Here is a 26,575-nt window from a genome sequence, read left to right as displayed (position 1 = left end):
CAAAGGTCTGTCTAGTCAAGGCTATGGTTTTTCCAGTGGTCATGTATGCATGTAAGAGTTGGACTGTGAAGAAAGCTGAGCACCAAAGAATTGATGCTTTTGAACTGTGGTGTTGGAGAAGACTCTTGAGAGTCCCTTGGACTACAAGGAGATCCAACCAGTCCATCCTAAAGGAGATCAGTCCTGGGTGTTCATTGGAAGGAATGATGCTGAAGCTGAAACTCCAATACTTTGGCCACCTCACGCAAAGAGTTGACTCATTGGAAAAGACCCTGATGCTGGGAGGGATTGGGGGCAGGAGGAGAAGGGGATGACAGAGGATGAGATGGCTGGATGGCATCACCGACCCGATGCACATGGGTTTGGGTGGGCTCCAGGAGTTGGTGATGGACAGGGAGGCCTGGCATGCTGCAATTCATGGGGTCACAAAGAGCCAGACACGACTGAGCGACTGAACTGAACTGAACTGAAAATATGGAAACTTTTTTCAATATAGTTCTGTTCCAACCTCCCTCCTTTGTGCTTATATAAATGTGTAATAAACCCAGCAACATAGTATTAAAATTATTGCTTCATAAAATGTTATAGAAATAAGGAGAACAAAAGAGAATATTATATTTATGAAGTTTTTCTGTTTTAGTAACCTACATATGTACCATTTCTGATATTCTTCATTTCTTCCTAACTTTTTTCCAAGTTACTGTCTGGTATTATTTCATTGTTTCAGTATAGCTCCATTCTCTGTCCCTTATTTTAAGCTATATTTTTGCATAGATTATATCCATATAGAATTCATTTTACTTGTTCTACTACATATTAGTAAATTAAATATTTCCACAGACAAGATAGCTTCTAAAAGAGAAATTACTGTTATTTGTACTTAATTGAAAGCATATATTTTGTAAATGCAATGTAATAAGAAATATTGTATAGTTTTAAATTTTTCTTAAATATTTCCTTCTTATCTAGGGAATTCTTCATCAGTTACCAAATAACCAACCTGTTAATTATGTCCTTGGTACCTAGTTTTGTAAACAAGCTGTTTATAATTATTTTTTTTAAGTTAAAGCTTACACATTCTTGTCACTACTTAAGACATTTTTACGTTGTCAGTGACTCAGATGGTAAAGCGTCTGCCTACAATGCTGGAGACCCAGGTTCAATCCCTGGGTTGGGAAGATCTTCTGCAAAAGGAAATGGCAACCCACTCCAGTATTCTTGCCTGGAAAATCCCATGGACGGAGGATCCTGGTAGGCTACAGTCCACAGGGTAGCAAAAAGTTGGACACGACTGAGTGACTTCACTTTCTTTCTTTCAAAGCCAGCAATGTTCTTCAGTTCCACAACTCTCCGTATGCCACAGGACACAAGACTTGTCTGTTGCTAGACCAAAAATACATGGTCTGGGAACAGTACCTGTGAAAAATATATTTATGTATTAATAGCCAGCTTGCTGTCTACAAATTGGGATAATATTCTGTTAATTAGATTTAAATTTAGGCATGTGTTTTCAGTTTAATTCCACTAAACATATCGTTTTACATCATCATGCACTAGAACGTGAGCACAGTGAGGGCAGGGGTTTTCATCTATTTTGTTCACTGATATAACCTCACTATTTGGAAAAAGTTTAACATACATGATGAAATAAAATTTATATTTCAAGGCAGGACTGGAGAAACATAGAATTCTCTGTGTCTATTTGGGCCTCTCCCTTCTTCCTAATGTACAATGTGTATCTGCATTATGCATTAGCCACATCTTCTCAAAGATGGTCATGCCTGCTTAAACATAAAGATCCTTTTTTTTCCCTTTCTTCTCACACTAGGAATGTAACTTCTCAAGAGAATAGCGTTCTTTTCCAACCCTGTAGAGGGTCATGGTGACTTGCTGCTGGCTTTTTACATGCTTATCTATGTTAGGTAGTTAGAATAGGAAAAAGGAGTCCAGAATGGCAGTGGCCAAAAGACAAGGAAGGGGAAAAGCCCGTGAAAATAGAACAAAGGAAAGTCAGAGGACCAGAGTGAGGACCTCAGGTAGAACAAATAGCACTCCTGGCTAGCCCAACTTACATAGCATAGGCCCAGGGTGGAGGAAAAAAAAAAAAAAAAACATAAAAAAAGGAGCCAAAGGGCTGTAGGGCTCTTGCTGTCTCTCTCTCTCTCTCACTCTCTCTCGCTCTCTTCTCTTCATGTCTTTTGGGTCAGCATGCCCTTACACCTCGAGGATGTATTTTCCTTTTATTTTCTAAATAAAACCGAGCTGTAACGTGGAGCTATAACACTGATCTGTCCAAGAGCTGTGACACGGTCTGTCCGAGGGTCTGTCACTTCAAATTTTTGATGTGATGAGACACAACCGAGGAAATTACACACTCCCCCAACACCTAGACTATGTATCTTTGGTGAATATTTTTGTATATAAAATATCAATATGTAATAAACTCACACACCTATGGGCACCTTATCTTTGACAAAGGAGGAAAGAATATACAATGGAGAAAAGACACCTTCTTCAGTAAGTAGTGCTGGGAAAACTGGACTGCTACACGTGAAAGAGGAGAAGGCAATGGCACCCCACTCCAGTACTCTTGCCTGGAGAATCCCAGGGACGGGGGAGCCTCGTGGGCTGCCGTCTACGGGGTCACACAGAGTCAGACACGACTGAAGCGACTTAGCAGCAGTAGCAGCAGCACACATGAAAGAATGAAGCTAAAACACTGCCTAACACCATGTGTGTTAGCCACTCAGGCGTGTCTGACTCTCGTTGACTCCATGGACTGTAGCCCGCCAGGTTCTTCTGTCCATAGAATTCTTCAGGCAAGAATTCTGGAGTGGGTAAGCCATTCCTTCTCCAGCGGATCTTCCCAACCCAGGGACTGAACACACACAGGCAGATTCTTTATTGAGCACCAGGGAAGTCTGGGGTAATATATTTTTGATAGTAAGTTATGAAGCACCAGAAAATATTTTTACAGGTGGTAAGAAAACCTACTCTGTGATTAGTTTCATAAGTATGTGAGGTCTCATTTAGGATAGTGGTTATTTGGGAGTTTGAGAATATATACAGAGTTCATGCTAGACCTGTTTTTCAGTGGGGTTATTTTGTTAAAATTGCTTAAGAACTTTGATTTTGTGAAAGTCCAAGGTATTCTCCATAGTGGCCAACTCAAACCTGATTTATCATAATACTGAAAGACAATGAAAATGAAATTGACTTTGAGATTAACTTACCAGGTCTGTAGTTTTCCTTTCTCCTTATTCTGAGAAAGTAACCATGCTCTTTGTGCCTAGTTCCCTGAGAGAAAGTTATTATACAACCAAAAGTAGTAGTAAATAACCTGCTTTCTTGGCTTTTCAGCTCAAGAATGGTTCAGCTCCTTGAGGAATTATGCTAAAGAGATGGGAAAGGAAGAGATTATTTCACAATGCACAGGAGGATAGAGGCTGTTGGGCTACACAGAGATGAGGGGCCTTCCTCTGCCACCACTCCTAGCAGCAGTGGATAAAACATGGCCACATGTGCACAATGAACCCAGAGAAGCTGAGACACTGGGACTCCAAGATCCCCAAGAGGTGCTGAGAATGGAGATCCCTGGCCTAGGCAGACACCTCACTACCAATCTTGGTTCCTGACTAATACTTTATTTTCTTGGGCTCCAAAATCACTGCAGATGGTGACTGCAGCCATGAAATTAAAAGACACTTACTCCTTGGAAGAAAAGTCATGACCCAACTAGACAGCATATTAAAAAGCAGAGATGTTACTTTGCCAACAAAGGTCCATCTAGTCAAGGCTATGGTTTTTCCAGTGGTCATGTATGGATGTGCAAACTGGACTATAAAAAAGGCTGAGCACCAAAGAATTGATGTTTTGGAACTGTGCTGTTGGAGAAGACTCTTGAGAGTCCCTTGGACTGTAAGGAGACCCAACAAGTCCATCCTAAAGGAAATAAGTCCTGAATTTTCATTGGAAAGACTGATGCTAAAGCTGAAACTCCAATCCTTTGGCCACCTGATGTGAAGAGCTGACTCATTCGAAAAGGCTCTGATGCTGGGAATGATTAAAGGTGGGAGGACAAGGGGATGAGAGAGGATGAGATGGTTGGATGGCATCTCCAACTCAATGGACATGAGTTTGAGTAAACTCTGGGAGTTGGTGATGGACAGGGAGGTCTGGCGTGCTGCAGTCCATGGGGTCACAAAGAGTCGGACACGACTGAGCGACTGAACTGACTGAACGGAACACTGAGTCAGTCACTCTCAAGATCAACCATGGGCTTCTAGCTATCAATGGCAAAAATAATAATCTGAAAAATAGAGGCAGTTTTGGGGCTCCAGGTAGGTATTCTGAATTCCCAGTGTTATCTGAAATGGCACTTTATACCCCCTAGGGATAGAATCTAATTAGAGACAACGATATGCAAATTGAGCTCAGGTCTCTCTAGGCTGTCTCTGCAATGGTATCTGCCACCTCACAAGCTTTTGCAGCAGTGTCAGCAACAGGCCAGGGAGAGGGTTGCAGAAGTCGCTCTACAATCCATGACTCTCCTGCCAGGCAGTGTCATTAGGACCAGAACTAAGGTGATATTATTAACCTAAAAACAGTCACCATGTATTTTTCTTAATTGCCTCTGAAACACATATTTCTAAGAAACTTTTATCTGTGAAGAAAAACATCACTAACTGCTGGAGATTGCTAATTTAAATTTTGAATTATATTACCCTCATGGTAAAATACGTGAAGGAGAAGTAAAGGAGAAATGGTTGACTGCCATTCCAGTTCTACCAAGATCAGCCTTTAGCTCCTCTAGTTGCCCACGGATTGAGCACCCTGGGGGGAATCTCAAGAGGAAGAAAAACAGGAAGCATTTTATGCTGTGCATGTGCAGGCCCCTAACAGTTGAAACACAGATCTCAGGAAACATTTCAACGAACTCCAGATTTTTGTATCTTCTCATGTGTAGAAAAGGACTAAAATCATTAACCTGAGCTGTCTATTCTTTGTGATTAGCAGTAATATTTAGATGTTTGACATGTTTTTTCCTAGCCAAAAAAAAAAAAAAAAAAATTATATATATCCTGACTCCTCCCTTACCTCTTTGGAGCAGGTCCTCAGAACTCTGAGAGGCTGGTTTCCTGGGCCGTTTCCCTCAGTAAGGTCCCTGAATAAATGTAACTCACAACTTTTACATTGTGCTTTTTACTTTTGTCAACAGATACGTCACATGGTAAAGTACGTCAACAAAATGTAGGCTAGTTCTATCCTCCTTCTAATTAAAAAAAAAGCCCTCAACATAGTACATTATACATGTAAATTATACATCTGACATTTCAGCTCATGCTTTATAAGGTAGATAATAGTTCAAACTCTAAAGAGGTGACATGTCTCCACAATATGAATCACCAGTCATACTGAGAATCGAGGAAGCTTTCAGGTGCATGCCCACAATAATTGATGCAAGCTAACTGCAAACTGTTCTGATGTAAATGCCAGTGTTCATTGTGGTGTGTGACTACAGCATGCATCCGCAGATATTAACTCTGCTTTTTTAGTTCTGCTTTTGCTTTTGATACAGATAGCCATAAAAGAATAGGAATGAAAATTCAAAAATATTTCAAAAGAATAAGAAAGAATACTTTATTAGTGACCAAATTCTTAAGCTGTATAATTAAACAACATTTACACTTAGTCCATTTGAATTATAACAGAAATAATAGGATTCCTGCTGTACCAAATTACAGGATAATTTTTTTTTTCCTGAGAAGAAATAAGTTTTAATTTCTAAAGTAGAATTACAGAAGTACCTTTCTCCCTCTTTACTCACTCCAATGAAAGAGCAGAAATTCTTCCCAATGATGACTGCTCCAACATGGGTTCTCCATGTTTTATACCAAGAGAGATATACTTTTCATGTATGCGAGAAAAGGCACATTTATATATTTACAGGATGATGGGAAAGGTAGTTATTTAGGGCACTAGTGCCTCTTCTTGGACTCTCATAGGCAATAATGGAGAAACCAAAGCTATGTATAGTATTTTAGAAAAAATAATCCAGAAATAGCACACTTCCTAATTTCAAACCCCATTATAGAGCTATAGCAATCAAAACAGTAGGACACTGGTATAAAAACAGATATATAGGCCAATGGAACAGAATCATGAGCCCCAAGATAAACCCCTGCATATGTGGTAAACTAATATTTGACAAGAGCCAAGAATACTCAGTGGAGTAAAGATACCTCCTGAAAAAAATGATGCTGGTAACACTAGTCATGTAAAAGAGAAGGAAACTGAACCCCTATCTTACATCACTCACAAAACTTAACTCAAGATGGGTTAAAGATAAATATAAAACCTGAAGCTATAAAGCTCCTAGAATAAAACACAGGGGAAAACCTCCTCTTGGCAATGGTTTTATGGCTATGACACGAACAGCACAAGCAACGAAAGCAAAGGTAAATAAGTATAACCACATCAACTAAAAAGTCTCTATACAGCAAGAGAAGCAAGCAACAAAATGAAAAGACAACCTACAAAATCGAAGAAAATGGGTGCAAATCTGACATCTGTTAAGATGTTAATATGCAAAATATATAAGGAACTTATACAACTCAAAGGCCAAAAAAAATCGAACAAACCAATTAAAAAATGGCAAGACATTAATAAATTAACATTTTTCCAAGAAGATATTTAAATGGCCAACAATTACATCAAAAGGTCACTAATTATCAGGGAAATGTAAATCAAAACAACAATAAAATATCACCTCACACCTGTCAGAATGGCTATTATTAAAAAGACGAGATAGTGTTGATGAGGATGTGAAGAAAAGGAAGCCCTTGTGCACTGTTGGTGGTGGGAATATAAATTAGTGTAGCTGCTTGACAGAGTAACTAACTGTGGACCTCCTGTTTCCTGTTATTGTACAGCCTAAGAATAGTTTTCACATTTTTTTAATGGCTTAAAAGAAATCAAAAGAAGCAGATTTTGTGGCACATGAAAAGTATATTAAATTCAAATTTTTATTAGAACATAGCCATGCTCATTTGCTTATGTACTGAAGCAAACCCAAAACTTTTATCCTCTAGAACTTGGCAGAGCAAGGTTACTGACCTCGGACCTTAGCAGATTGAACACCACTGAGGGGCAGGGGCTAGAACAGACAAGTAAGGCAATGTAAGTAAATTCAAATAGCACAGGTGATATGATAAATAACTTGTTTGGGGGAAGAAAAATTGAAAAGGAAAAAAGCTTACATGAGAGTATGTAAAATGAAGCTTCGAAATTTCTACTAGGGGTTAGTGGAAGAGTGGTTCCAAAAGAAAGGGGCAAAGGTTTTACTCAGAACTGCCAATGCTGGTGTTTACCAAAAGAGAGCAAAGTTCAAAAAAAATTGTAGAAAAACACTTACCTGTCACAGAGAAAGTTATCAAAATATTGAATAAAATAAATGAGTGAGAGGTTCGGAAACATTTCACTCTTTTAGAAATACCAGGCTGCTCCTGAGATGTATTGAAAAGGCCTTGGCTTGTTGTCATCCATATGTACAAAGGAGTTGCTATCTTCTTTATATTAATAATTTTCTGATTCTTCACATGCTACCCCTGACCATTATGCATTTTAGAATCCAAAATGACCATATTTAATCAGTTCTGTTCACTTCAGTCACTCAGTCATGTCCAACTCTTAGCAACCCCAAGGACTGCAGCACGCCAGCCAGGCTTCCCTTTCACTATCTCCCAGAGTTTGTGCAAACTCATGTCCATTGAGCTGGTGATGTCTTCCAACCATCTCATTCTCTGCCACTCCTTTCTCTTCCTGCCTTCAATCTTTCTCCTCCTTTGTTTAGTACTTTCAGGGTTTTTCTAATGAATTTGGCTTTTCACATAAGGTGGCCAAAGTATTGGCATTTCAGCTTCAGCATCAGTCCTTCCAATGAATATTCAGGACTGATTTCCTTTAGGATGGACTGGATGGATCTCCTTGCAGTCCAAGGGACTCCCAAGAGTTTTCTCCAACACCACATTTCAAAAACATCAATTCTTTGGCACTGTTTTCTTTATAGTCCAACTCTCACATCCATACATGACCACTGGAAAAACCATAGCTTTGACTATACGGACCTTTGTTGGCAAAGTCTCTGCTTTCTAATATGCTGTCTGGGTTTGTCCTAGTTTTTCTGCCAAGAAGCAAGTGTCTTCATTTCATGACCACAGTCACTGTCCACAGTGATTTTGGAGCCCAAGAAAATAAAATATGTCACTGTTTCCACTGTTTCCCCATCTATTTGCCATGAAGTGATGGAACCAGATGCCATGATTTTAGTTTTCTGAATGTTGAGTTTTAAGCCAGCTTTTTCACTCTCCTCTTTCACTTTCATCAAGAGGCTTTTAGTTCTTCTTCGCTTTTATGCCATAAGGGTGGTGTCATCTGCATATCTGAGGTTATTGATATTTCTCCCAGCAATCTTGATTTCATCTTGTGAGTCATCCAGCCCAGTGTTTCTCATGATGTACTCTGCATAGAAGTTAAATAATCAAGGTGACAATATACAGCCTTAATGTACCCCTTTCCCAAGTTTGAACCAGTCCATTGGTGGGAATACCAGACCACCTGATCTGCCTCTTGAGAAATTTGTATGCAGGTCAGGAAGCAACAGTTAGAACTGGACATGGAACAACAGACTGGTTCCACATAGGAAAAGGAGTTCGTCAAGGCTGTATATTGTCACCCTGTTTATTTAACTTATATGCAGAGAACATCATGAGAAACACTGGACTGGAAGAAACACAAGTTGGAATCAAGATTGCCGGGAGAAATATCAGTAACCTCAGATATGCAGATGACACCACCCTTATGGCAGATAGTGAAGAGGAACTCAAAAGCCTCTTGATGAAAGTGAAAGTGGAGAGTGAAAAAGTTGGCTTAAAGCTCAACATTCAGAAAACAAAGATCATGGCATCCGGTCCCACCACTTCATGGGAAATAGATGGGGAAACAGTGAAAACAATGTCAGACTTTATTTTTCTGGGCTCCAAAATCACTACAGATGGTGACTGCAGCCATGAAATTAAAAGATGCTTACTCCTTGGAAGGAAAGTTATGACCAACCTAGATAGCATATTCAAAAGCAGAGACATTACTTTGCCAACAAAGGTCCGTCTAGTCAAGGCTATGGTTTTTCCAGTGGTCATGTATGGATGTGAGAGTTGGACTGTGAAGAAAGCTGAGCGCCGAAGAATTGATGACTTTGAACTGTGGTGTTGGAGAAGACTCTTGAGAGTCCCTTGGACTGCAAGGAGATCCAACCAGTCCATTCTGAAGGAGATCAGTCCTGGGATTTCTTTGGAAGGAATGAGGCTAAAGCTGAAACTCCAGTACTTTGGCCACCTCATGCAAAGAGTTGACTCATTGGAAAAGACCCTGATGCTGGGAGGGATTGGGGGCAGGAGGAGAAGGGGACGACAGAGGATGAGATGGCTGGATGGCATCGCTGACTCAATGGACGTGAGTCTCAGTGAACTCTGGGAGTTGGTGATGGACAGGGAGGCCTGGCGTGCTGCGATTCATGGGGTCGCAAAGAGTCGGACATGACTGAGCGACTGATCTGATCTGATCTGATTGTTCCATATACAGTTCTAACTGTTGCACTTTGACCTGCATACATTATTCTCAGCAGACAGGAAAGGTGGACTGGTATTCCCATCTCTAAGAATTTTTCACAGTTTGTTGTGATCCATATACAACCATAAATAATTATTGTATGTTATACACATTTACATACATAACTTGAAATTTGGCATTTTTGTTCATTTTATTTTTAAATATTCATTTTGACAGCTCCACCTCAGTTTCACCATTTAATAGCAATTGGTTTCCATTATAAAAATATCACATAATGCATTTATGTTATCTTACCAATTACAATTTTTATTGTTCCCCCATTTCCTCATACAAACCATTACTTCTATGAACATTTCTTAGCATGTCTCTTTCTGAACATATGTAAAGTTTTTCTAAGATTTATACTCCTAGGAATGGAATTTTTGGGTTACATGGTATATACACTTTCAACTTAGAACATAAAGCAAATAACTGTTCACAATGCTTCTACAGTTTCACACTTCCACCATATAGAAGTGTAAAAGTGAAAAAGAGAAAGTCTATTTGCCCAAATTCTCAACAAGAGATCTTGTTATGTTTTTTAAATTTTTAATTCTGATGCATACAAAATGACTCAATTTTCAATTATGATTTTCTCAGGGTATATGCCCAGGAGTGGGATTCCTGGGTCATATGGTAGTTCTATAGTGGTTGTATCAGTTTACATTCCTACCAACAGTGCAAGTGGGTTCCCTTTAAGATTTAATATTGTGTTGATGCCCATAATACCTAAAGCAATCTATAAATTTAATGCAATCCTTATCAGAATACCCATTATATTTTCCACAGAACTAGAACAGACAATCCTACAATTTATATGGAACCACAAAATGATCCAGAATAGCCAAAATAATCTTAAAAAAAATAACAAAACTGGAGGTATCATGTTCCGACTTCAGGCTATACCACAAAGATACAGTAATCAAAATCGCATGGGACTGACACAAAAGAGAAAGTACAACGGAACAGGATACGGAGCCCAGAATTAAGCCCAAACACTTACAAACAACTAGTCTATGACAAAGGAGGCATGTCATATAAAATGGATAAAAGATAGTCTCTTCATAAATGGTGCTGGGGAACCTTGCCATCAACACATAAAATTATGATATTCGAACATTTTCCCGCACCATATACAAAAATAAATTCAAATGAGTTAAAGACCTAAATGTAAGCCTCAAAACAAAACAAAAAAACTCCTAGAAGAAAACATGCAGAACACTCTTTGACATAAATCAAAGCAGTATTCTTTTGAGTCTGTCTCCTGAGGCCAAAGAAACAGAATCAAAAATAAGCTATTCCTACCTAATTAAATATGAAAGGTTTTTCACAGCAAAGAAAACCATTGACAGCCTACCAAGTGAGATAAATACTTCCAAATAATATGGCCAATAAGGGGTTGATATCCAAAATGTATAATCATTTCATACGACTCAATACCAAAAAACCAAACAACCCAATTAAAAAATGGGCACAAGACCTGAATACACATCTTTTCCAAAGAAGACATATGAGTGGCCAAAAGGCACATGAAAAGACACTCAGTATCACTAATCACCAGAGAAATGCAAATCAAAACCACAGTGAGATAGCACCTTGCATGTGTCAGAATGGCTATCATCAAAAAGTCTACAAATAACAAATGTTGGTGAGGGTGTGGATAAATGGGAACTCTAGAATGAAAATGGGAGCAGACCCTGGGAAGACAGTATGTTGGTTTCTCAGAAAAAGTAAAAATAGAACTACCATGTAATTCAATAACTCTACTTGATATATATCCAAAGGAAAAAAACAAAAAAACAAATCACTAATTCAAAAAGATACCTTCACGCAGTGTTCACAGCAGTACTATTTACAACAACCAAGATACGGAAGCAGGGACTTCCCCGGTGGTGCAGCATTAAGACTCTGAGCTTCCAATGAAGGGGGCCCGGGCTCAATCCCTGGCCAGGGAACAAGATCCTGAATGCCATAATAAATAAAAAATAAAATAACTATACTATTTTTTTTAAAGATATAGAAGCAAACTAGGTTTGTATCAACAGATAAACGGATAAAGTATATGTTTTTGCATGTATATACGTATATACCATGAGGGATCACTCAGACCTAAAAAAGAATTCTGTCATTTGCAAAAACATGAACAGACCTAGAGAATATTATGCTTAGTGAAATAAGTCCCAAAGAGAAAGACAACTATTTTATGTTATCACTTATATGGGATTTGAAACAAACCAAACACAATCTAAAGTCATAGAAAAAGGATCTGAGTTGATCAGGGGCAATTAAGACGGTCAAAGACGCAAACCTCCAGCCGTAAGATATAGAAGTACTGGGATATACACCACGTGATGACTACACTTAGCACTGTGTCACTGGGAGTTAGGAGGGAAGATCCTAAGAGTTCTCATCATGAGGAAAAAACATCGGCTCTTTCTGTTTTTCTTCCCTCCTTCCTCTTTCTTTCTTGTCTGTATTAGATGACGAATGTGACTGCGGTAGACTTACTGTGGTGATCACTATACCACACGTGTGACTCAGGGCATCACACTGTACACCTTAACCTTACACAGTGTGCGCTGTGCCCGGCTGTGTCTGACTCTTTGTGATCCCCTGGACTATTGCCTGCCAGGCTCCTCTGGTCATGGCATTTTCCAGGCAAGAATACTGGAGTGGGTTGCCATTTCCTACTGCAGGCCATCTCTTTGTGTTTCCTGCGCTGGCAGGCAATTTCTTTACCACTGTGCCACCTGGAGCCCAACCTTATACAGTACTGTGTGTCAATTATATCTTAAAGCTGGGGGGAAAGGGGGAATAAACTCTTAGTGCTGAAAAAGGAAAATGTTCTGTTAATAAACCAAACCTTGATGCTTTTCTAGACTATATGTGTAAGGTTAAATGCTAAATGTTAAATCAAGAAAGCATCAATCTAGTTTACATAAGAATCCAGAGAAGAAAAAGATTGAAGAGACAGGATAGTCATAGGTATTAAGACTTTGGTGAAAATGCAACCTAAAGAGCACAAATAAACTCATCAATTCTAAAACATAAGCACTCTGCTGTAACACCAGGTATTGTTGTTTAGTCACTAAGTTGTGTCCAACTCTTTTGATCCCATGGACTGTAGCCTGCCAGGCTCCTCTGTCCATGGGATTTCCCAGGCACGAATACTGGAGTGGCTTGCCATTCCCTTCTGCAGGGATAGAACCCTTGTCTCTTGCATCTCCTGTATTGGCAGGTGGCTCCTTTACCACTGAGTCACTAGGGAAGCCCAGTATTAAGTAGGCTTTGCTTAAAAATGTCCCTTCGGGCAAAATCAAGCACCCAAAATAATTAGGCTGATGCAGAAAATACTGTAGAGTTGAACCATTCAAAAACCTATGCAACTTTGTAACCACAGTCCTAACAAAAATAATCACAATCTTAATGAATTTTAGCTTAGCTAAATCTCTCTAGCATTTTCACCCAGCAATCCGCAATTTTCACACAGTCAATCAGTTCTTTAAGTTTTAAGGCTGGGGCTCACCTCCCTCCTTTGAGAAGTAGTTCCTTGAGGGCACCAACTGTCAATAGAAAACTGCTTCATCAAAAATTTAAATTTAAAATCTGATATTTAAAAATGCCTTTGCAGCTTCTTCATCTGCAGTTGCAGCTTCACTGGATACATTAACACTCTAGAATGTGTACTGATCCTTGATAGCATTAAAATACTCAAAACTGATTACAAAGAAAAGTATTTCAATAGGATTTTTAGCTGGCCTTTTTCCTTAAGACTAAGGTTTTCTCATTAACATTGAGAAGCTTCCACTGATTGTTTTAAAAGCTGCTAAAGTGGTTGTTAACCAGTGACTTTGGGGTTATATTTTCTCTATCAATCCTCTGTGAACTAGTTTGCGGCATAGACACACACGTTCTATTGTAGCAGAATATTATATGCAAATTGAAGTCAACACTACTGTCCAAATTGTTATAATCTTTACTATACTTTTACTCTACTTACACAAAAAATACATATATAGATATTTACACATAAACACAGAAACATACTACAAGTTCCTTCAAAATGGATCAGAATATTATTATCTTATTTCCTCATTGCATAAATTTTCAAATAATATTTTTAGACAATAGAATATAAAGAAAGAATATAAATACCCTACAAGTATTAACCTCTAATTCTAGGAAAACCTATACTGTACATTGGTGTTTAAAATCCTACATATATTAAAAACATAAGAGAAACACTTTATAAGAATGTACTTTATTATGAAAATACAAATCACCACAGATTACATTTCTACTACTTTTGCAATCACATGTGATTTTCCTTTTCTGAATGTAGCACAGCAACAGATCTTGTAGAATCTTTAAAGGAAAAACTTCTGTTTTCACATTCTGATCCTCAGATATTCTACTATCCTGCTGGTTCAAACAGAGAACAGTCAAGTTTCACATAAAGGCAAGTTTATAGATTTTCATAAATGCATGTTACAGCTAGGTAGAAAAACGTATAGGAAGATATGAACACTCCCTGCTTCACATTTCCTTCTGCCAACCAAGACCATGAATAGGGCCATGTCTGCCCTTACACACAGGGTCACTGACTAATATGAATAACAAAGGAGAAATTTTGTCAGTTGTTCATTCTCCCAAGAGAACAAAAGAAACATTGTAGAGAAGCTTTTGTTTCATAGCAATTTTATTTTTTAATAGTTGGAAAATTGCTTTATGATTTGGATAGGTATTAAATCATGTATGAAATAATTATATCAACATTTTTCTATTGAAACACATTTAAGCTTAAGAAAAACTCCACAAATGGCACGTTTTCTGCATTCAGATTTGAACATTTCTTTAAGTGAAATGATTATGATTAATCATAAAATTAAATATAAAAACACAAAAAGGGATATCAATTGAGGTATCAGTAGTCTTTACCAATAAAATTCAAGTCAAGAAATTAAGTAAAACAGAGAAGTATATGATCATATTGAATTTCATGTCTACTAATAGTAAAGAAGCATGAAAATATGTATTGCAAACTGGCCAATTGACTGTTTGGATAAATTTTCTGAGAAAACCTTTCCATTACCAAATAAAGGAAAAATGCTAATTTTTAAATAGTTTGACATGTCTCCTTTTGGAGAGCAAATATAACTTTCATGTAAATATTTATTATATGAACTGGATTGGCACATCTAGTCTTATTTTAAAAATTATTTATAAATATGCACAGCCCAGAGGAAAAGTAGCAAGAATAAACTACATGAAACCTAAATAATTCTACATAAAAAAATGAACGTGGTGGTTGTTCAGTTGTGTCTGACTCTTTGCGACCCCATGGAGTGTAGCCCTCCAGACTTCTTTGTCCATGGAATTCTCTAGGCAAGATTCCTGGAGGGGGTTGCCATTTCCTTCTCAACGGGATGTTCCCAACCCAGGGATTGAACTGGGGTCTTATTTCTGGGAAAGACTGAGGGCAGGAGGAGAAGGGGACGACAGAGGACAAGATGGTTGGATGACATCACCGACTCAGTGGACGTGAGTTTGAGCAAGCTCCGGGAGATGGTGAAGGACAGGGAAGTCTGGCGTGCTGCAGTCCACGGGGTCGCAGTGTCAGACATGATTTAGAGACTGAACAGCTCCCTCATTGCAGGCAGATTACTTACCATTTGAGCCACCAGGGAAGCCCAATCCTACATAACCAAAGACCAATAATGAATATATAAGACATCACTGCAGTTACAATTAACTTATGTGTATTTTCTACTTTCACTTCATCTTTTTCTTTCAGAGTATGACCTTTCTATTGAAAGTATTAAATATGTGTGATATCTTTTAAAAGTGCAAAACACAGACTATATTATTATTTTATACTCAAAATAATAAAACTTATAAGATCACATGAACTTATTAAACATGTAGTTATATTAAATTATTTTAAATTTTATTAATATCCAATAATATCCCATTGATAGATTGACAATTGTGTAATTCTTACATAATGTTGATTCTTCTCTTTCATTTTTTTTAACTCTTGGATTCTTCACAACTGTAGCCAAGACATCACTATTTTCCTGTGGTAGATTTCTATATAGGCTCAATGCAACAGCATTAAAGAAAATAGTAGCTACTTTGCAAGTAAAACCTGAATTTGAAAAAAAAAAATACAATCATCAGATGCATCAATTTATGTAGAGCAAAATGTTTATGGAAAGAAAGATATTTACCAAAGAAAAGGTGAACATATTTCATCTCTAAAGTTACCAATTTTCCAATTGTAGAATGTAATTAATGTCGTAAACTTATATCAAGTTACTTAAAGGAAAATTTGTTTAAATGTTTGTAAAACTTTTTAGATTTCTTAAATGTATAACCCAAGAAAAATGCAAAGTATATTACTATTTCACAGAATGTATTAACTCTAAAACATAAAAATACATTTCTACTTTCAAAACTAATTATCAGTGGAAACTGGAAACTTTTAAAGTCACTTCATGCAACTTTACTCTTTTTTGAAATATATATAATTTTCTAAATGCCAACAGAAACATTTTAGAAAAACGAATTGACTATGTTTAAGTTTTTAAATTCATTTTCATTTTTCAAGTTTCAGAAAAGTATAGGCATTATATCAAAGTACTTGAAATTTGGATGCAAATAACCCTGTTAAAGTAAAAAATATTTTATAGCAACAATATCAATTATAGTGGTTTCAAAGATAAAATAGGAAACATTTAATGAGTCTATATCATTTGTAATGATACATTTCAAACATTTATTTATAACAGCCAAACAGGGCAAACAGCCCAAATATCCATTAATAAGAGCATAAATAAACTATAGCATATTCAAAAATGAAATGGTATTCAGAAATTTTTAAAAAGCACAAACTACTGCATAAAGTAACATGGATGAATCTCCCCAAAGTGTAACATTAAGCAAGGCAGGTGAAATCTGCCCCGCCCCCAGCATATATTCTATTCCATTTGCATAATTTATAGAACAGGCTAAACCAAGGTATTGTAATAGAAATATGAAAATGGCTTATCTGTGCAGAAGGAAAATTGACTCGAAAAGGGCGTGGGATAAATTTCTATAGTTGTTTTGGATGCAGCTTGCACAGGTGCACCCAATTATCAAAAACCATGACATGGAATACCCAAGACATTACCATATGAACACCTGTGTTAATTGTAGGTGAACTGAACCTTATTTTTTTAAAAAACAGTACCACTTGATACATTTTTCATAAACTAAATAGCGTGACCAGCATTTGGATGAAGAAAATTAAGCATTGCCTACACACCAGAAACCCTTCTCATATTTCCTCAAAGTCACTGATGACAAAAGTTTAATCTTATTTGCTTTGGAAGAATATTTATAGCAGGTTAAAATTCTGTAAGTGGAGTCATACAATGCATATTCATTTGCGTCTAGTTTCTTTCCTGCAACATTATGTTTATGTGATTCATATTTTATGAAGTTGTGTGCTTTTACATTTCACTGTTTCATAATATTCCATTGTTGATGTTATCACAATTTATCCATTCCATTGTTTTATGAATATGTATAACCTTTCTATTGAAAGTATTAAATATGTCTGATATTTAGCTTCCAGCATCTAAGCCTCACATTTTAGATTAACTCAGTTCAGTTCAGTTCAGTCGCTCAGTCGTGTCTGACTCTTTGTGACCCCATGAATCGCAGCACGCCAGGCCTTCCTGTTCATCACCAACTCCCGGAGTTCACTCAGACTCATGTCCACTGAGTCAGTGATGCCATCCAGCCATCTCATCCTCTGTCTCCCCTTCTCTTCCTGCCCCCAATCCCTCCCAGCATCAGGGTCTTTTCCAATGAGTCAACTCTTCGCATGAGGTGGCCAAAGTACTAGAGTTTCATCATTCCTTCCAAAGAAATCCCTGGCACTCTCGGCCGCCGCCCCTGACCTTGGACGTGGAGTAGCTCCTCTCTGCAACTTAGATTAACTACTTAATAATATTATAAATGTGAATGCACAGCCTGATAACTGGGAATCTAAATGACATAGATTTACTTATTATTTATGTAACCATACAAAATTTTATATGCAACAGGAGCTTTTACACTGTAGAATCTGACCTTACAAACTAGCTTACATATAAAACATAGTTACTCTTTACTCATCTGTCCTAACCTAGAAAGTGTTGCACCAATGCTTTTCAAGATGTTCTTAAAACAGATGAGTTCTCAACACAAGCTTAACAAATCTGAAGCACCACCCTAGAAATACAAACCCATGAATAGAAAAATTGTTTTACCAGAAACAGGGTATGAGCACCTCTTCCCAAAGTAGTTACAGGGAGTTACAGTGTTGACCCAAAGAAGACACTGGTTTCTCATTAAGCTTTTTATTAATGGGTCTCAAATTCTGTGACAGATTTTTGGTCAAGTTGTTTTCATTAAAAAGTACTGATTTTAAGAACTAATAACTTAAACTGCCACACACAAAACATATGGTCCACAAAACATTCTCCTTTCCTTCTGAAGGTTTTACAATGCATTGTTATCATTAACCAGTGTTTTGCTATTAAACATAAATGGTCAATTGAGACAAACAGTTCTGAGACCGTTCTTCCACCACTATTAAGACTTGGGGTGGCAGGTATTGGGGATAATATTCATTTAGCCTTCTGAGCTTTCTGGGCAGATTTGGTGACCTCGCCAGCTCCAGCTGCCTTCTTGCCCACTGCTTTGATGACATCCACAGCGACCGTCTGTCTCATGTCACGCACAGCAAAACGGCCCAGGGGAGGAGAGTCAAAGAAGCTCTGGACACACATGAGCTTGCCGGGAACCATATCAACGACGGCAGCATCGCCGGATTTCAAGGATTTAGGACCATCTTCCAGCTTTTTCCAGAACAGCAATCAATCTTCCCCTTCAGCTCAGCAAACTTGTAAGCAAAGTGAGCTCTGTGACAGTCCAGCACAGGTGCATATCCTGCACTGATCTGGCCTGGATGGTTCAAAATAATCAGCTGGGCTGTGAAGCCAGAATCTTCCATTGGTGGGTCATTTTTGCTGTCACCAGCCATGTTGCCATGACGAACATCTTTGACAGACACATCGTTGGCATGGAAGCCCACATTGTCCCCAGGAAGGGCTTCACTCAGTGCTTCACGGTGCATTTCTGCAGACTTCACTTCAGTCATTACATTGCCTGGAACAGAGGTGACCCCCATGCCAGGTTTGAGAACATCAGTCTCCACACGACCCACAGGGACAGTACCAATACCACCAACTTTATAGACATCCTGGAGGGGCAAATGCAAGAGTCTGTCTGTTGGGTGAGTTGGTGGCAGGATGCAATCCAGAGCTTCACACAGGGTGGGTCCATGGGCATTGCCATCCTTACAGGTGACTTTCCATCCCTTGAACCATGATTGCTGTTACCACTTGGCTCCAGCATGTTGTCACCATTCCAGCCAGGAACTGGCACAAAAGCTACTGTGTCGGGACTATAGCCAATTTTCTTAATGTAGGCGCTGACTTCCTTAACAATTTCCTCATATCTCTTCTGGCTGTAAGGTGGCTCCATGGAACCCATTTTAACTCCAACAATTAGTTGTTTCACACCCAGAGTGCAGGCCAGAAGGGCATGCTCATGCCCACTCTTGGAGATGCCAGCCTCAAATTCACCAGCACCAGCAGCAACAGTCAGGACAGCACAGTCAGCCTGGGAGGTGCCTGTAATCACATTTTTGATGAAGTCTCTGTGTCCGGGGGCATCAATGATGGTAACACAGAACTTGCTGGTCTCAGATTTCCACAGGGAGATAGCAATGGTGATACCATGCACGTTCAGCTTTCAGTTTGTCCAAGACCCAGGCGTTCTTGAAGGAGCCCTTCCACCTCGGCAGCCTCCTTCTCGAACTTTTCCACTGTTCTCTTGTCAATCCCGCCACATTTGTAGACCAGATGGCCAGTCGTGGTAGACCTCCCTGAATCTACATGCCCAATGAAGACATAACAATGTCAATGTGGGTCTTTTCCTTTTCCATTTTTGGTCAGGTTTAATGGCGGTTTTCAAGACACTTGTGTCCTGGAGGCAAACCCGTTGTGAAAGTATTTTATGACTCTTTGATTATCCACTTTTCTAAAGAGTTCTTTCCAGGGTTTTGTTCACTTTTCTATTAAGTTATATATCTTCTATTTATTGTTGTTCTGTGGGGTTTTTTTTAAAAAGTATCTTGGACATTAGTTCTTTTTCACCTTTTTACTTTTCCACTGTCTTCTAACATTGTGGTTATCTTTTCTGTCTCTCAGTTGTTTCTTTGGATGATCAAATTTTATTAATTTTATAGCTTGTGCTTTTTGTATCCTTCTTTATGCAGTCTTTTCCTACTTCAAGGTTGTGAATATATTCTACTGTTAATCTCTCACACTTGCTTCAGGGCATCTAGAAATGATTTTTGTGTATAACGTAAGGGAGGGATCAAGATACATTTTTTCAGATATGGAGATATAAAGTAATCTATTACCCTTTAGTTAAAAGACCACCTTTTTACCCGCCTAGTGTCTCCTTTGTCATTATCAGATGAGTGTGCAAGTGTGGGTTTACTTCTGGGTTCTCTACTCTGTTCTATTGGTTAATGTGCCAACACTCGCACCCTTTTGTATTGATTATTACAAGTTGATAGTAGGTTTTGTTATCTGGTGGCATATACCTTTCAATTTTGTTTCTTCTTTAAGATTTTCTGGATAGATCTTAGCGCTTTGGCTTCCCATATGAATTTCAATTCCCTTGACAATTAAAAAATTTCCTTCTGGGATTCTGTGACCACACCAAGGCTATAAATTAATTTAGGAGAGGTGGTATTTTTAAATCTTCTTATCTGTAATCATGATACATTTTTTTCATTTATTTAGGTTATGATTTCCCTCAAATAAATTTTATATTTATCTGTGTAGAGGTTTTATACAACTTGCAAGAAATTTTTTCTTGGTACTTGATTTTTAAATGTTACTGTATTTTTTAGATTATTTCTGTATTTGGTTGTGCACATGATTTCTGTGTATTGATTGTATACTAAGCATCTTTACTAAATTCATGTATTAATTCTAATATGCTGTGTTTCTTAATTTGAGTGCTAATGATACATATGCTCACTTTATAAAAATGTGTTCAGCTATACATTTATAATATGTGCTCTTTCTTTATATTTTCTATAAAAATTTTACCAAAAAACTCAAACTTGATGAAGTTGGTTGATGAATTTCCTTGCTACCAAAGAGAACCGACAGATTGATAAAATACATTTTTCCTAACTTTTTTGAGTGATAAAACTTTTGAGGGTTTGATGAATGCCACACTCTTCCTCTATAGCAGATTCACGACTGTACAAACAGAATTTTAGGATTTCAAAAATACACAAAGTTTAACGTGGGCTCCCAGCGTTCCTGGATCCCTCTTGAATAAGTTTTGCCCTAGAACAGTGGCGTGCATAGAACTTTCTGTGACGATAGCAGTGTTCTACATCTGCACTGTCCTACAGAGGCACTGGATGTTTAATTGCATTAGATTAACAGAAAACAACTTTATATGTGATGCAGCATTTCAAATACTTACATAAATTCCATAGTAATTTAGTTTCTAAAATATTTTGTATATAATAACATAAGGTTTCTTTAATAATTAGAGTATCCACTTGTTCTTAGTTTATTATGACTATGCCTTACTCCAAACAGCCATAAGTTTTAAAAAACAATTTTACTTCTTGACATTCTTCAATAGATATCACTTACATACTGCTACCAATAGGTAGGCCATTTTTGTCTTGTAATAGATCCAACAATTTCCAGTGCTTCCACAGCGCTCAGTATCCCGAAAGATGCAAGAAGTTTCTCTTATTATTTTAAAAATTACTGGTCCAGGTAGAGTCCCTATCAAAAATGCAATGATGATAAATTCTCCATGAAAACACTGTAGGCTGGAATCAAAATGATTTTTATCCCAAACTTAAACTTATATACTTAGCCATCATCACTCTAAACATACCATTTTAAATTATCTAAGAATTTATTTTTTAATAGGATTGTTAAAAAATGGAAACACAATTGCATGTTTTTGAAAATCCTTATTCTTGTAGATATTAAAAAAAAAAACTAGCAGATTCTCATCTTCTTAGAATGGTATGCATGCTCTTCTTTAGTTCAGTGGTCCTCAACCTTTTTGGCATCAGGGACCAGTTTCAGGGAAGACAGTCCTCCCACAGATGGCGGCAGGGAATGGGCCTATGACTCAAGTACATGACATTTACTGCACCACCACTGATCTCACAGGAGGCAGAGCTCAGGTGGGCATTCGAGCAATGGGGTATGACTGCAAATACAAAAGAAACTTCACTTGCTCACATGCCACTCATCTCCTGCTGTGTGGCCCGGTTCCTAACAGGCCACCAAACAGTACTGGTTCATGCCCTAAGGGTTGAGGACCCCTGATCTAGTTGACATCTCAACATTTTTGTTAATTTCTGAATTAAAAGTTTAGGAGGAAGTATTTAAAACAGAGATTCTAAATACCAGTTTTGTGAATCCAATGTATCTCCCAAAGATTTAAAAGTCTGAAATTTTCAATGACTGAAAAATTAGTTTTGAAATGCAGTGTGTTATGTTATGTGTCAAGATATTGAGAGAAATAACTGGAAAAGTAAATTCTTAGGTATGTCGTAGCAGCCCTAGCTTCAGAAGACCCCAAGTCTAGAGGCGTACTTGTGTGCTGCCTGAGGGAAATCTCTGTATACTCACAGAGAAAACATCTTCCCAGCAACAGTATCACTTTCAGATAAAAGTGAATGAAATCTTTAAAAAAAATGAATAAGTAAATAAATAAATACCACTCCAAAGACATTAGAGATAGGTTCTCAGAACTAATATATCTGGGTTCTCAGAACTAACATATCTAATGACTAACCTTCTTGCTTAAGAAATTGTGAGTTCTCATGCGTCATGACTTTGATGCCTATCAAAGAAAGCTACCCATCACCAGATTTCCCAATCCCAGGGAGTGCCGGTACTCTGTCTACAATTGCTCAAAGTGAAATGAGGCCTATTAACTCAATTTTTTTTTTCATTTCCCTCCATGTTTTTTCCAATCCATGATAAATCTTTGTAACATTAACTCCAAGTATATCTTGGATAAGTTGATTTCTCTTTTTCATTACAACCCCCAGAATCCAATTTAATATAACTCAGACTAAGACTTCAGCAAACACATTTATCTTTTATAAATACTTCTCTCCAGCAGCAAAGTTATCTTTTAAATGTAAATCAGGTAACATCTATCATCTGCTTAAATTTTCTGAGATCTAGAAACAGTCATATCTAAAAGATCATCACCTTGTCCCACCCTCTCTCATTCAAAAATGTACCAGCCTCACTGGCTTCATTTCTGAGGTAGGAAACTGTGCCCTTGCTCTTTCTTATGCTCCCTCTACCATTCAGAATCTATCTTTATCCACTGGATCATTGTTCACCATTAAAATATGATCTAATTTTTCTCAATCAAAATAGCTATTTTGAACCCTGAATACTGAGCTAAAAATTTCTCAGATTCCCCATTACAGCCACATTTAAATTTTTCTGCATTCTTGATCCTAATTACTGTCTGTCTTTGTCTTCAACCCAGTCTAATCTTATTTCCTTACCCCACCAATATTTTAAATCAACTTCTTGAATCAGAGCTCCTAATATAGTCTTAATGTGGACTTGAAAGCTAGTTTTTGCACTTTAAAAAAGCCTGAAGTACAGAGTGCATCACCATCACAAAAATCAATTTGTTCTTTGCATGTAAATCTTTTAAAACATCAGATACAGTATCTTTGGTAATGAAAAAAATTTAAAGCTCTAATCTAGGTTAATGACTTCTCAAACACGCAAGAATGTAAAATATAGTTTCTGTGGTTATATGTGCTTTGTTTCAGCTTACCAAACCATTTGTATAAGCTTGAAGAATATATTTCTGATCAAAAAGATTTTCTTCTAGTTAAGTAAAAAATTAATACACATTTTATATGACAAGATGGATTTACATTAAGTATTATCTTTTTATACTGTCTCCTAAATTCTGTAAAGCATCTCCCCTATTCACTTGTTTTTTCAGTTTATCATTATTATCATTATTATTTGTTTGAAATTCTATATATACATGTTGACACATATAAATCAAAAGAGAAACAATTCAATTCAATTCAATAATAGATTGCCAAAAATCCATACCACATATTCTCAAAATCACAAAGGTCATACCCATGGCCAGAGGACGCTGTTTGTCAGACACAATCCTGCAAGCAAATAGCAATGATATCATCAAAACAGCATTATAATTAGCTGGAGAGAATGCTTACTAGGTTCAGGGGTGATTTTTTTTTTCCCCTGTGCATCCATTAGACTAAGACTCTTTAGCCAGTTGACAGAATTCAGTCTGGTTGAATTAATTACAGCTCTTCCCATTTCCCCATATTTTGCCAACCAACTTTAAAATGTCTTACACCTCTCAAGGAGGAAGCATTTACGGCCCAAACTCTCTGCTCCAGTATTTGCTGGAAAAAAGTGTAGCACTACCTTTCCTACTTCTCATTTTTCATCCTGTGGGCAGTTGTCTCAGATGTCTTCCTTTTTTCCCCATGAGATTCATTCTCTACCTTTCTCTCCCTTGCTCTCTGCCTTGGGAATCTGACTTGAATGGACTTCATCAGGAGGTTCTCTTGCTTCTGGCTACTGATTGGGTTCTGCCAACGCTGTGCTCCAGAGTGAGAAAGGAAAGTGACGTCAAGGTCTTCAGCCCCAGGTTTCCTCCCTGAAGAGTTTCCCACGTTGACTGGGTCTCTAGGCAAAGCAGTCCCCTCTACAGGTCTCTCCTCTTCCTACCCTTGTTCCCCTTGGGTGTGGGGTGGTAAGAGACCTGAAGCTCTATACTTTGGGATGCCTAAACCCTGTCCACATTTTAAATAGCCACTTTATTCAACCTTACTTGTTCTAATTGGAGAGTGCCATTTCTTTTCTGTTGGAAATCTAATTTTTACCCTCACTATTCAAAAGTTGAAATAAATGAAAAAATAACTTTCTAAAAATATATATAAATGATGAAGATCTCTGTACTTTGTATGGGTCAAACTAAGCATTTGTTTTAAAAAGAAATCATAATGCATAATGTCATATATTAGTAGTTTGGAAAATAAACTGAACTAAAATAAAAGTAATCAACCTTTGAACATTTTCAAAAGTAAAAAAATCAAAGCTACATTTAAATGGATATTTAAACAAATCCTATGCATATCCTTTATTTCCTTGTTCTGGAACTTGAATAATAAACAAATATGACCAAGATTGTCACCTAGAAATACCTCAGTGTATTAAAATTCAGCATTTGGACAGTATTTTATGACTCTTTTGTAAAAAATAACTCCACCTGTATCAACCTGATAAAATTACATACTCTTCTCTCAAAAGTTTACTACTGGGAATATGAAACCAAATTTACCAATTTTTAAAGGATTTTAAAATGTTTATAAATAAAAAATAATTCAACTGTTATTATGAGTAGATTCATTAAAGACATATAAAGGAAGTAAAGTGAATTTTTTTGGTATTTTATCTAAGGGGTAAGGCTGTGATAAGATGGTTTAAGAATTTCATGGAATAAACAAAACATGTATTAGTACTCTTTCAAAATGGAACAGGCAGTTTCCAATATCTCTGATAACTTCTAAATTTATATTTTCAGCCCATATTTTCTTAAGTTCTATACTTCAGTTCCTATCTTGCACAAAAGTTGCATCCCCCTCATGCCCCCTATCACAAGAAGTAGAATCATCATCCATGCAGCTTTCAAGCCCAAAATCTAGAATGAGGCATGCTTAAAAAAAAAGTATCCTTTCCTGCTTTCATCAAATCAATAATAAAATACTGCGATTTTTAAAAATAACTTTTTCCCCATCTCTGATTTTCTTAATCTCTAATTCCACTAACCTATTCCAAGCATGTATTTTTTTTTTTTTGGCCTGAAGAAAATGAAACAGTTTCCTTACTTATCTCCCCCAAATCATTTTTAATCCTTTCAGCCCACTCTCTACATAGGGCCACAGTGATTTTTTTAAGGTAAAATTTTGATTATTTCATTGCCCCCCTAGGATCCTTCAATGGCTCATCAGTCTCATTGCACGCCACCTCACAGCTTTTGCCTTTGTCATCCTCTGCTTACATTCTATCACACAACATTCTTACAAAGCTGTTTCTTGCACTCAGCTCAGAGTCTTGCATATATTGTTCCCACTGTGTGAAATTCTCATCCCTCACCTTGAGGACTTCATTAAAATGTGATTTCTTTAAGGATACCCTCTCTGAATCTCCAGACTAATTAAGATTGTCCCATAATTTTCTCCTAGCATTCTTCTACATTTTCTTTGCAGTATATTTTAATGTTATAATTAAACACTTATAAGTGAAACTACTTTTTTTTTTCCGGCCTTACAACCCTTCAAAGTCCATCAGAGAAGCAGGGACCTGGTCATTTCTATTCCTCTTTCAATTCACTGTTTTCCCTGAAAGTGCTCATCCACCTTCTAGCTTAAATCCATGGCACCTATCACAGGTGAGTAGAATACCTAGACATGCTAAAATAATGAGGAATGGAAGGGAAAGACATGAAGAACTAATTTTTCTTCATGAGCGCCTTGATGGAGAGAGAACTGAAAAATCATACTTCTCTGTTTAGACTTAAGCCTCACAGCTTCAGACGGGTCAAATTAGTCCAGAGGAAAAGGAACGTTGTCTTTCTTTGTTCTTGTTTTGTCGCCAAGTTATGTCTGACACTTATGCAACCCCTTGAGCTGTAGCACACCAGGCTCCTCTTTCCACGGGATTCTCCA

At 37.4% G+C, this 26,575-nt stretch overlaps 1 protein-coding gene and 1 pseudogene across 1 annotated transcript in view; both read right to left on the bottom strand.

Annotated features, from left to right (window-relative positions):
• Positions 1–26,575, bottom strand: part of LOC102396725 (solute carrier organic anion transporter family member 6A1) — a 149,605-nt gene that overhangs the window by 28,130 nt on the left and 94,900 nt on the right. The window contains exons 11-13 of the mRNA XM_045166803.1: positions 23,925–23,989; positions 21,453–21,590; positions 15,651–15,814 (exon numbers count right to left, since the gene is read on the bottom strand). Of these exons, the coding sequence (XP_045022738.1) occupies positions 15,651–15,814; positions 21,453–21,590; positions 23,925–23,989 (367 nt within the window). The remainder of the gene's footprint in view (positions 1–15,650; positions 15,815–21,452; positions 21,591–23,924; positions 23,990–26,575) is intronic.
• Positions 18,060–19,821, bottom strand: LOC102395481 (annotated as a pseudogene).

Source organism: Bubalus bubalis, chromosome 9 (genome assembly GCF_019923935.1).
Source record: "Bubalus bubalis isolate 160015118507 breed Murrah chromosome 9, NDDB_SH_1, whole genome shotgun sequence".
In the NCBI taxonomy this organism is placed as follows: Eukaryota; Metazoa; Chordata; class Mammalia; order Artiodactyla; family Bovidae; genus Bubalus; species Bubalus bubalis.
Note: the sequence above shows the minus strand (reverse complement) of the source record. Positions and strands in the feature narration are given on the sequence as shown.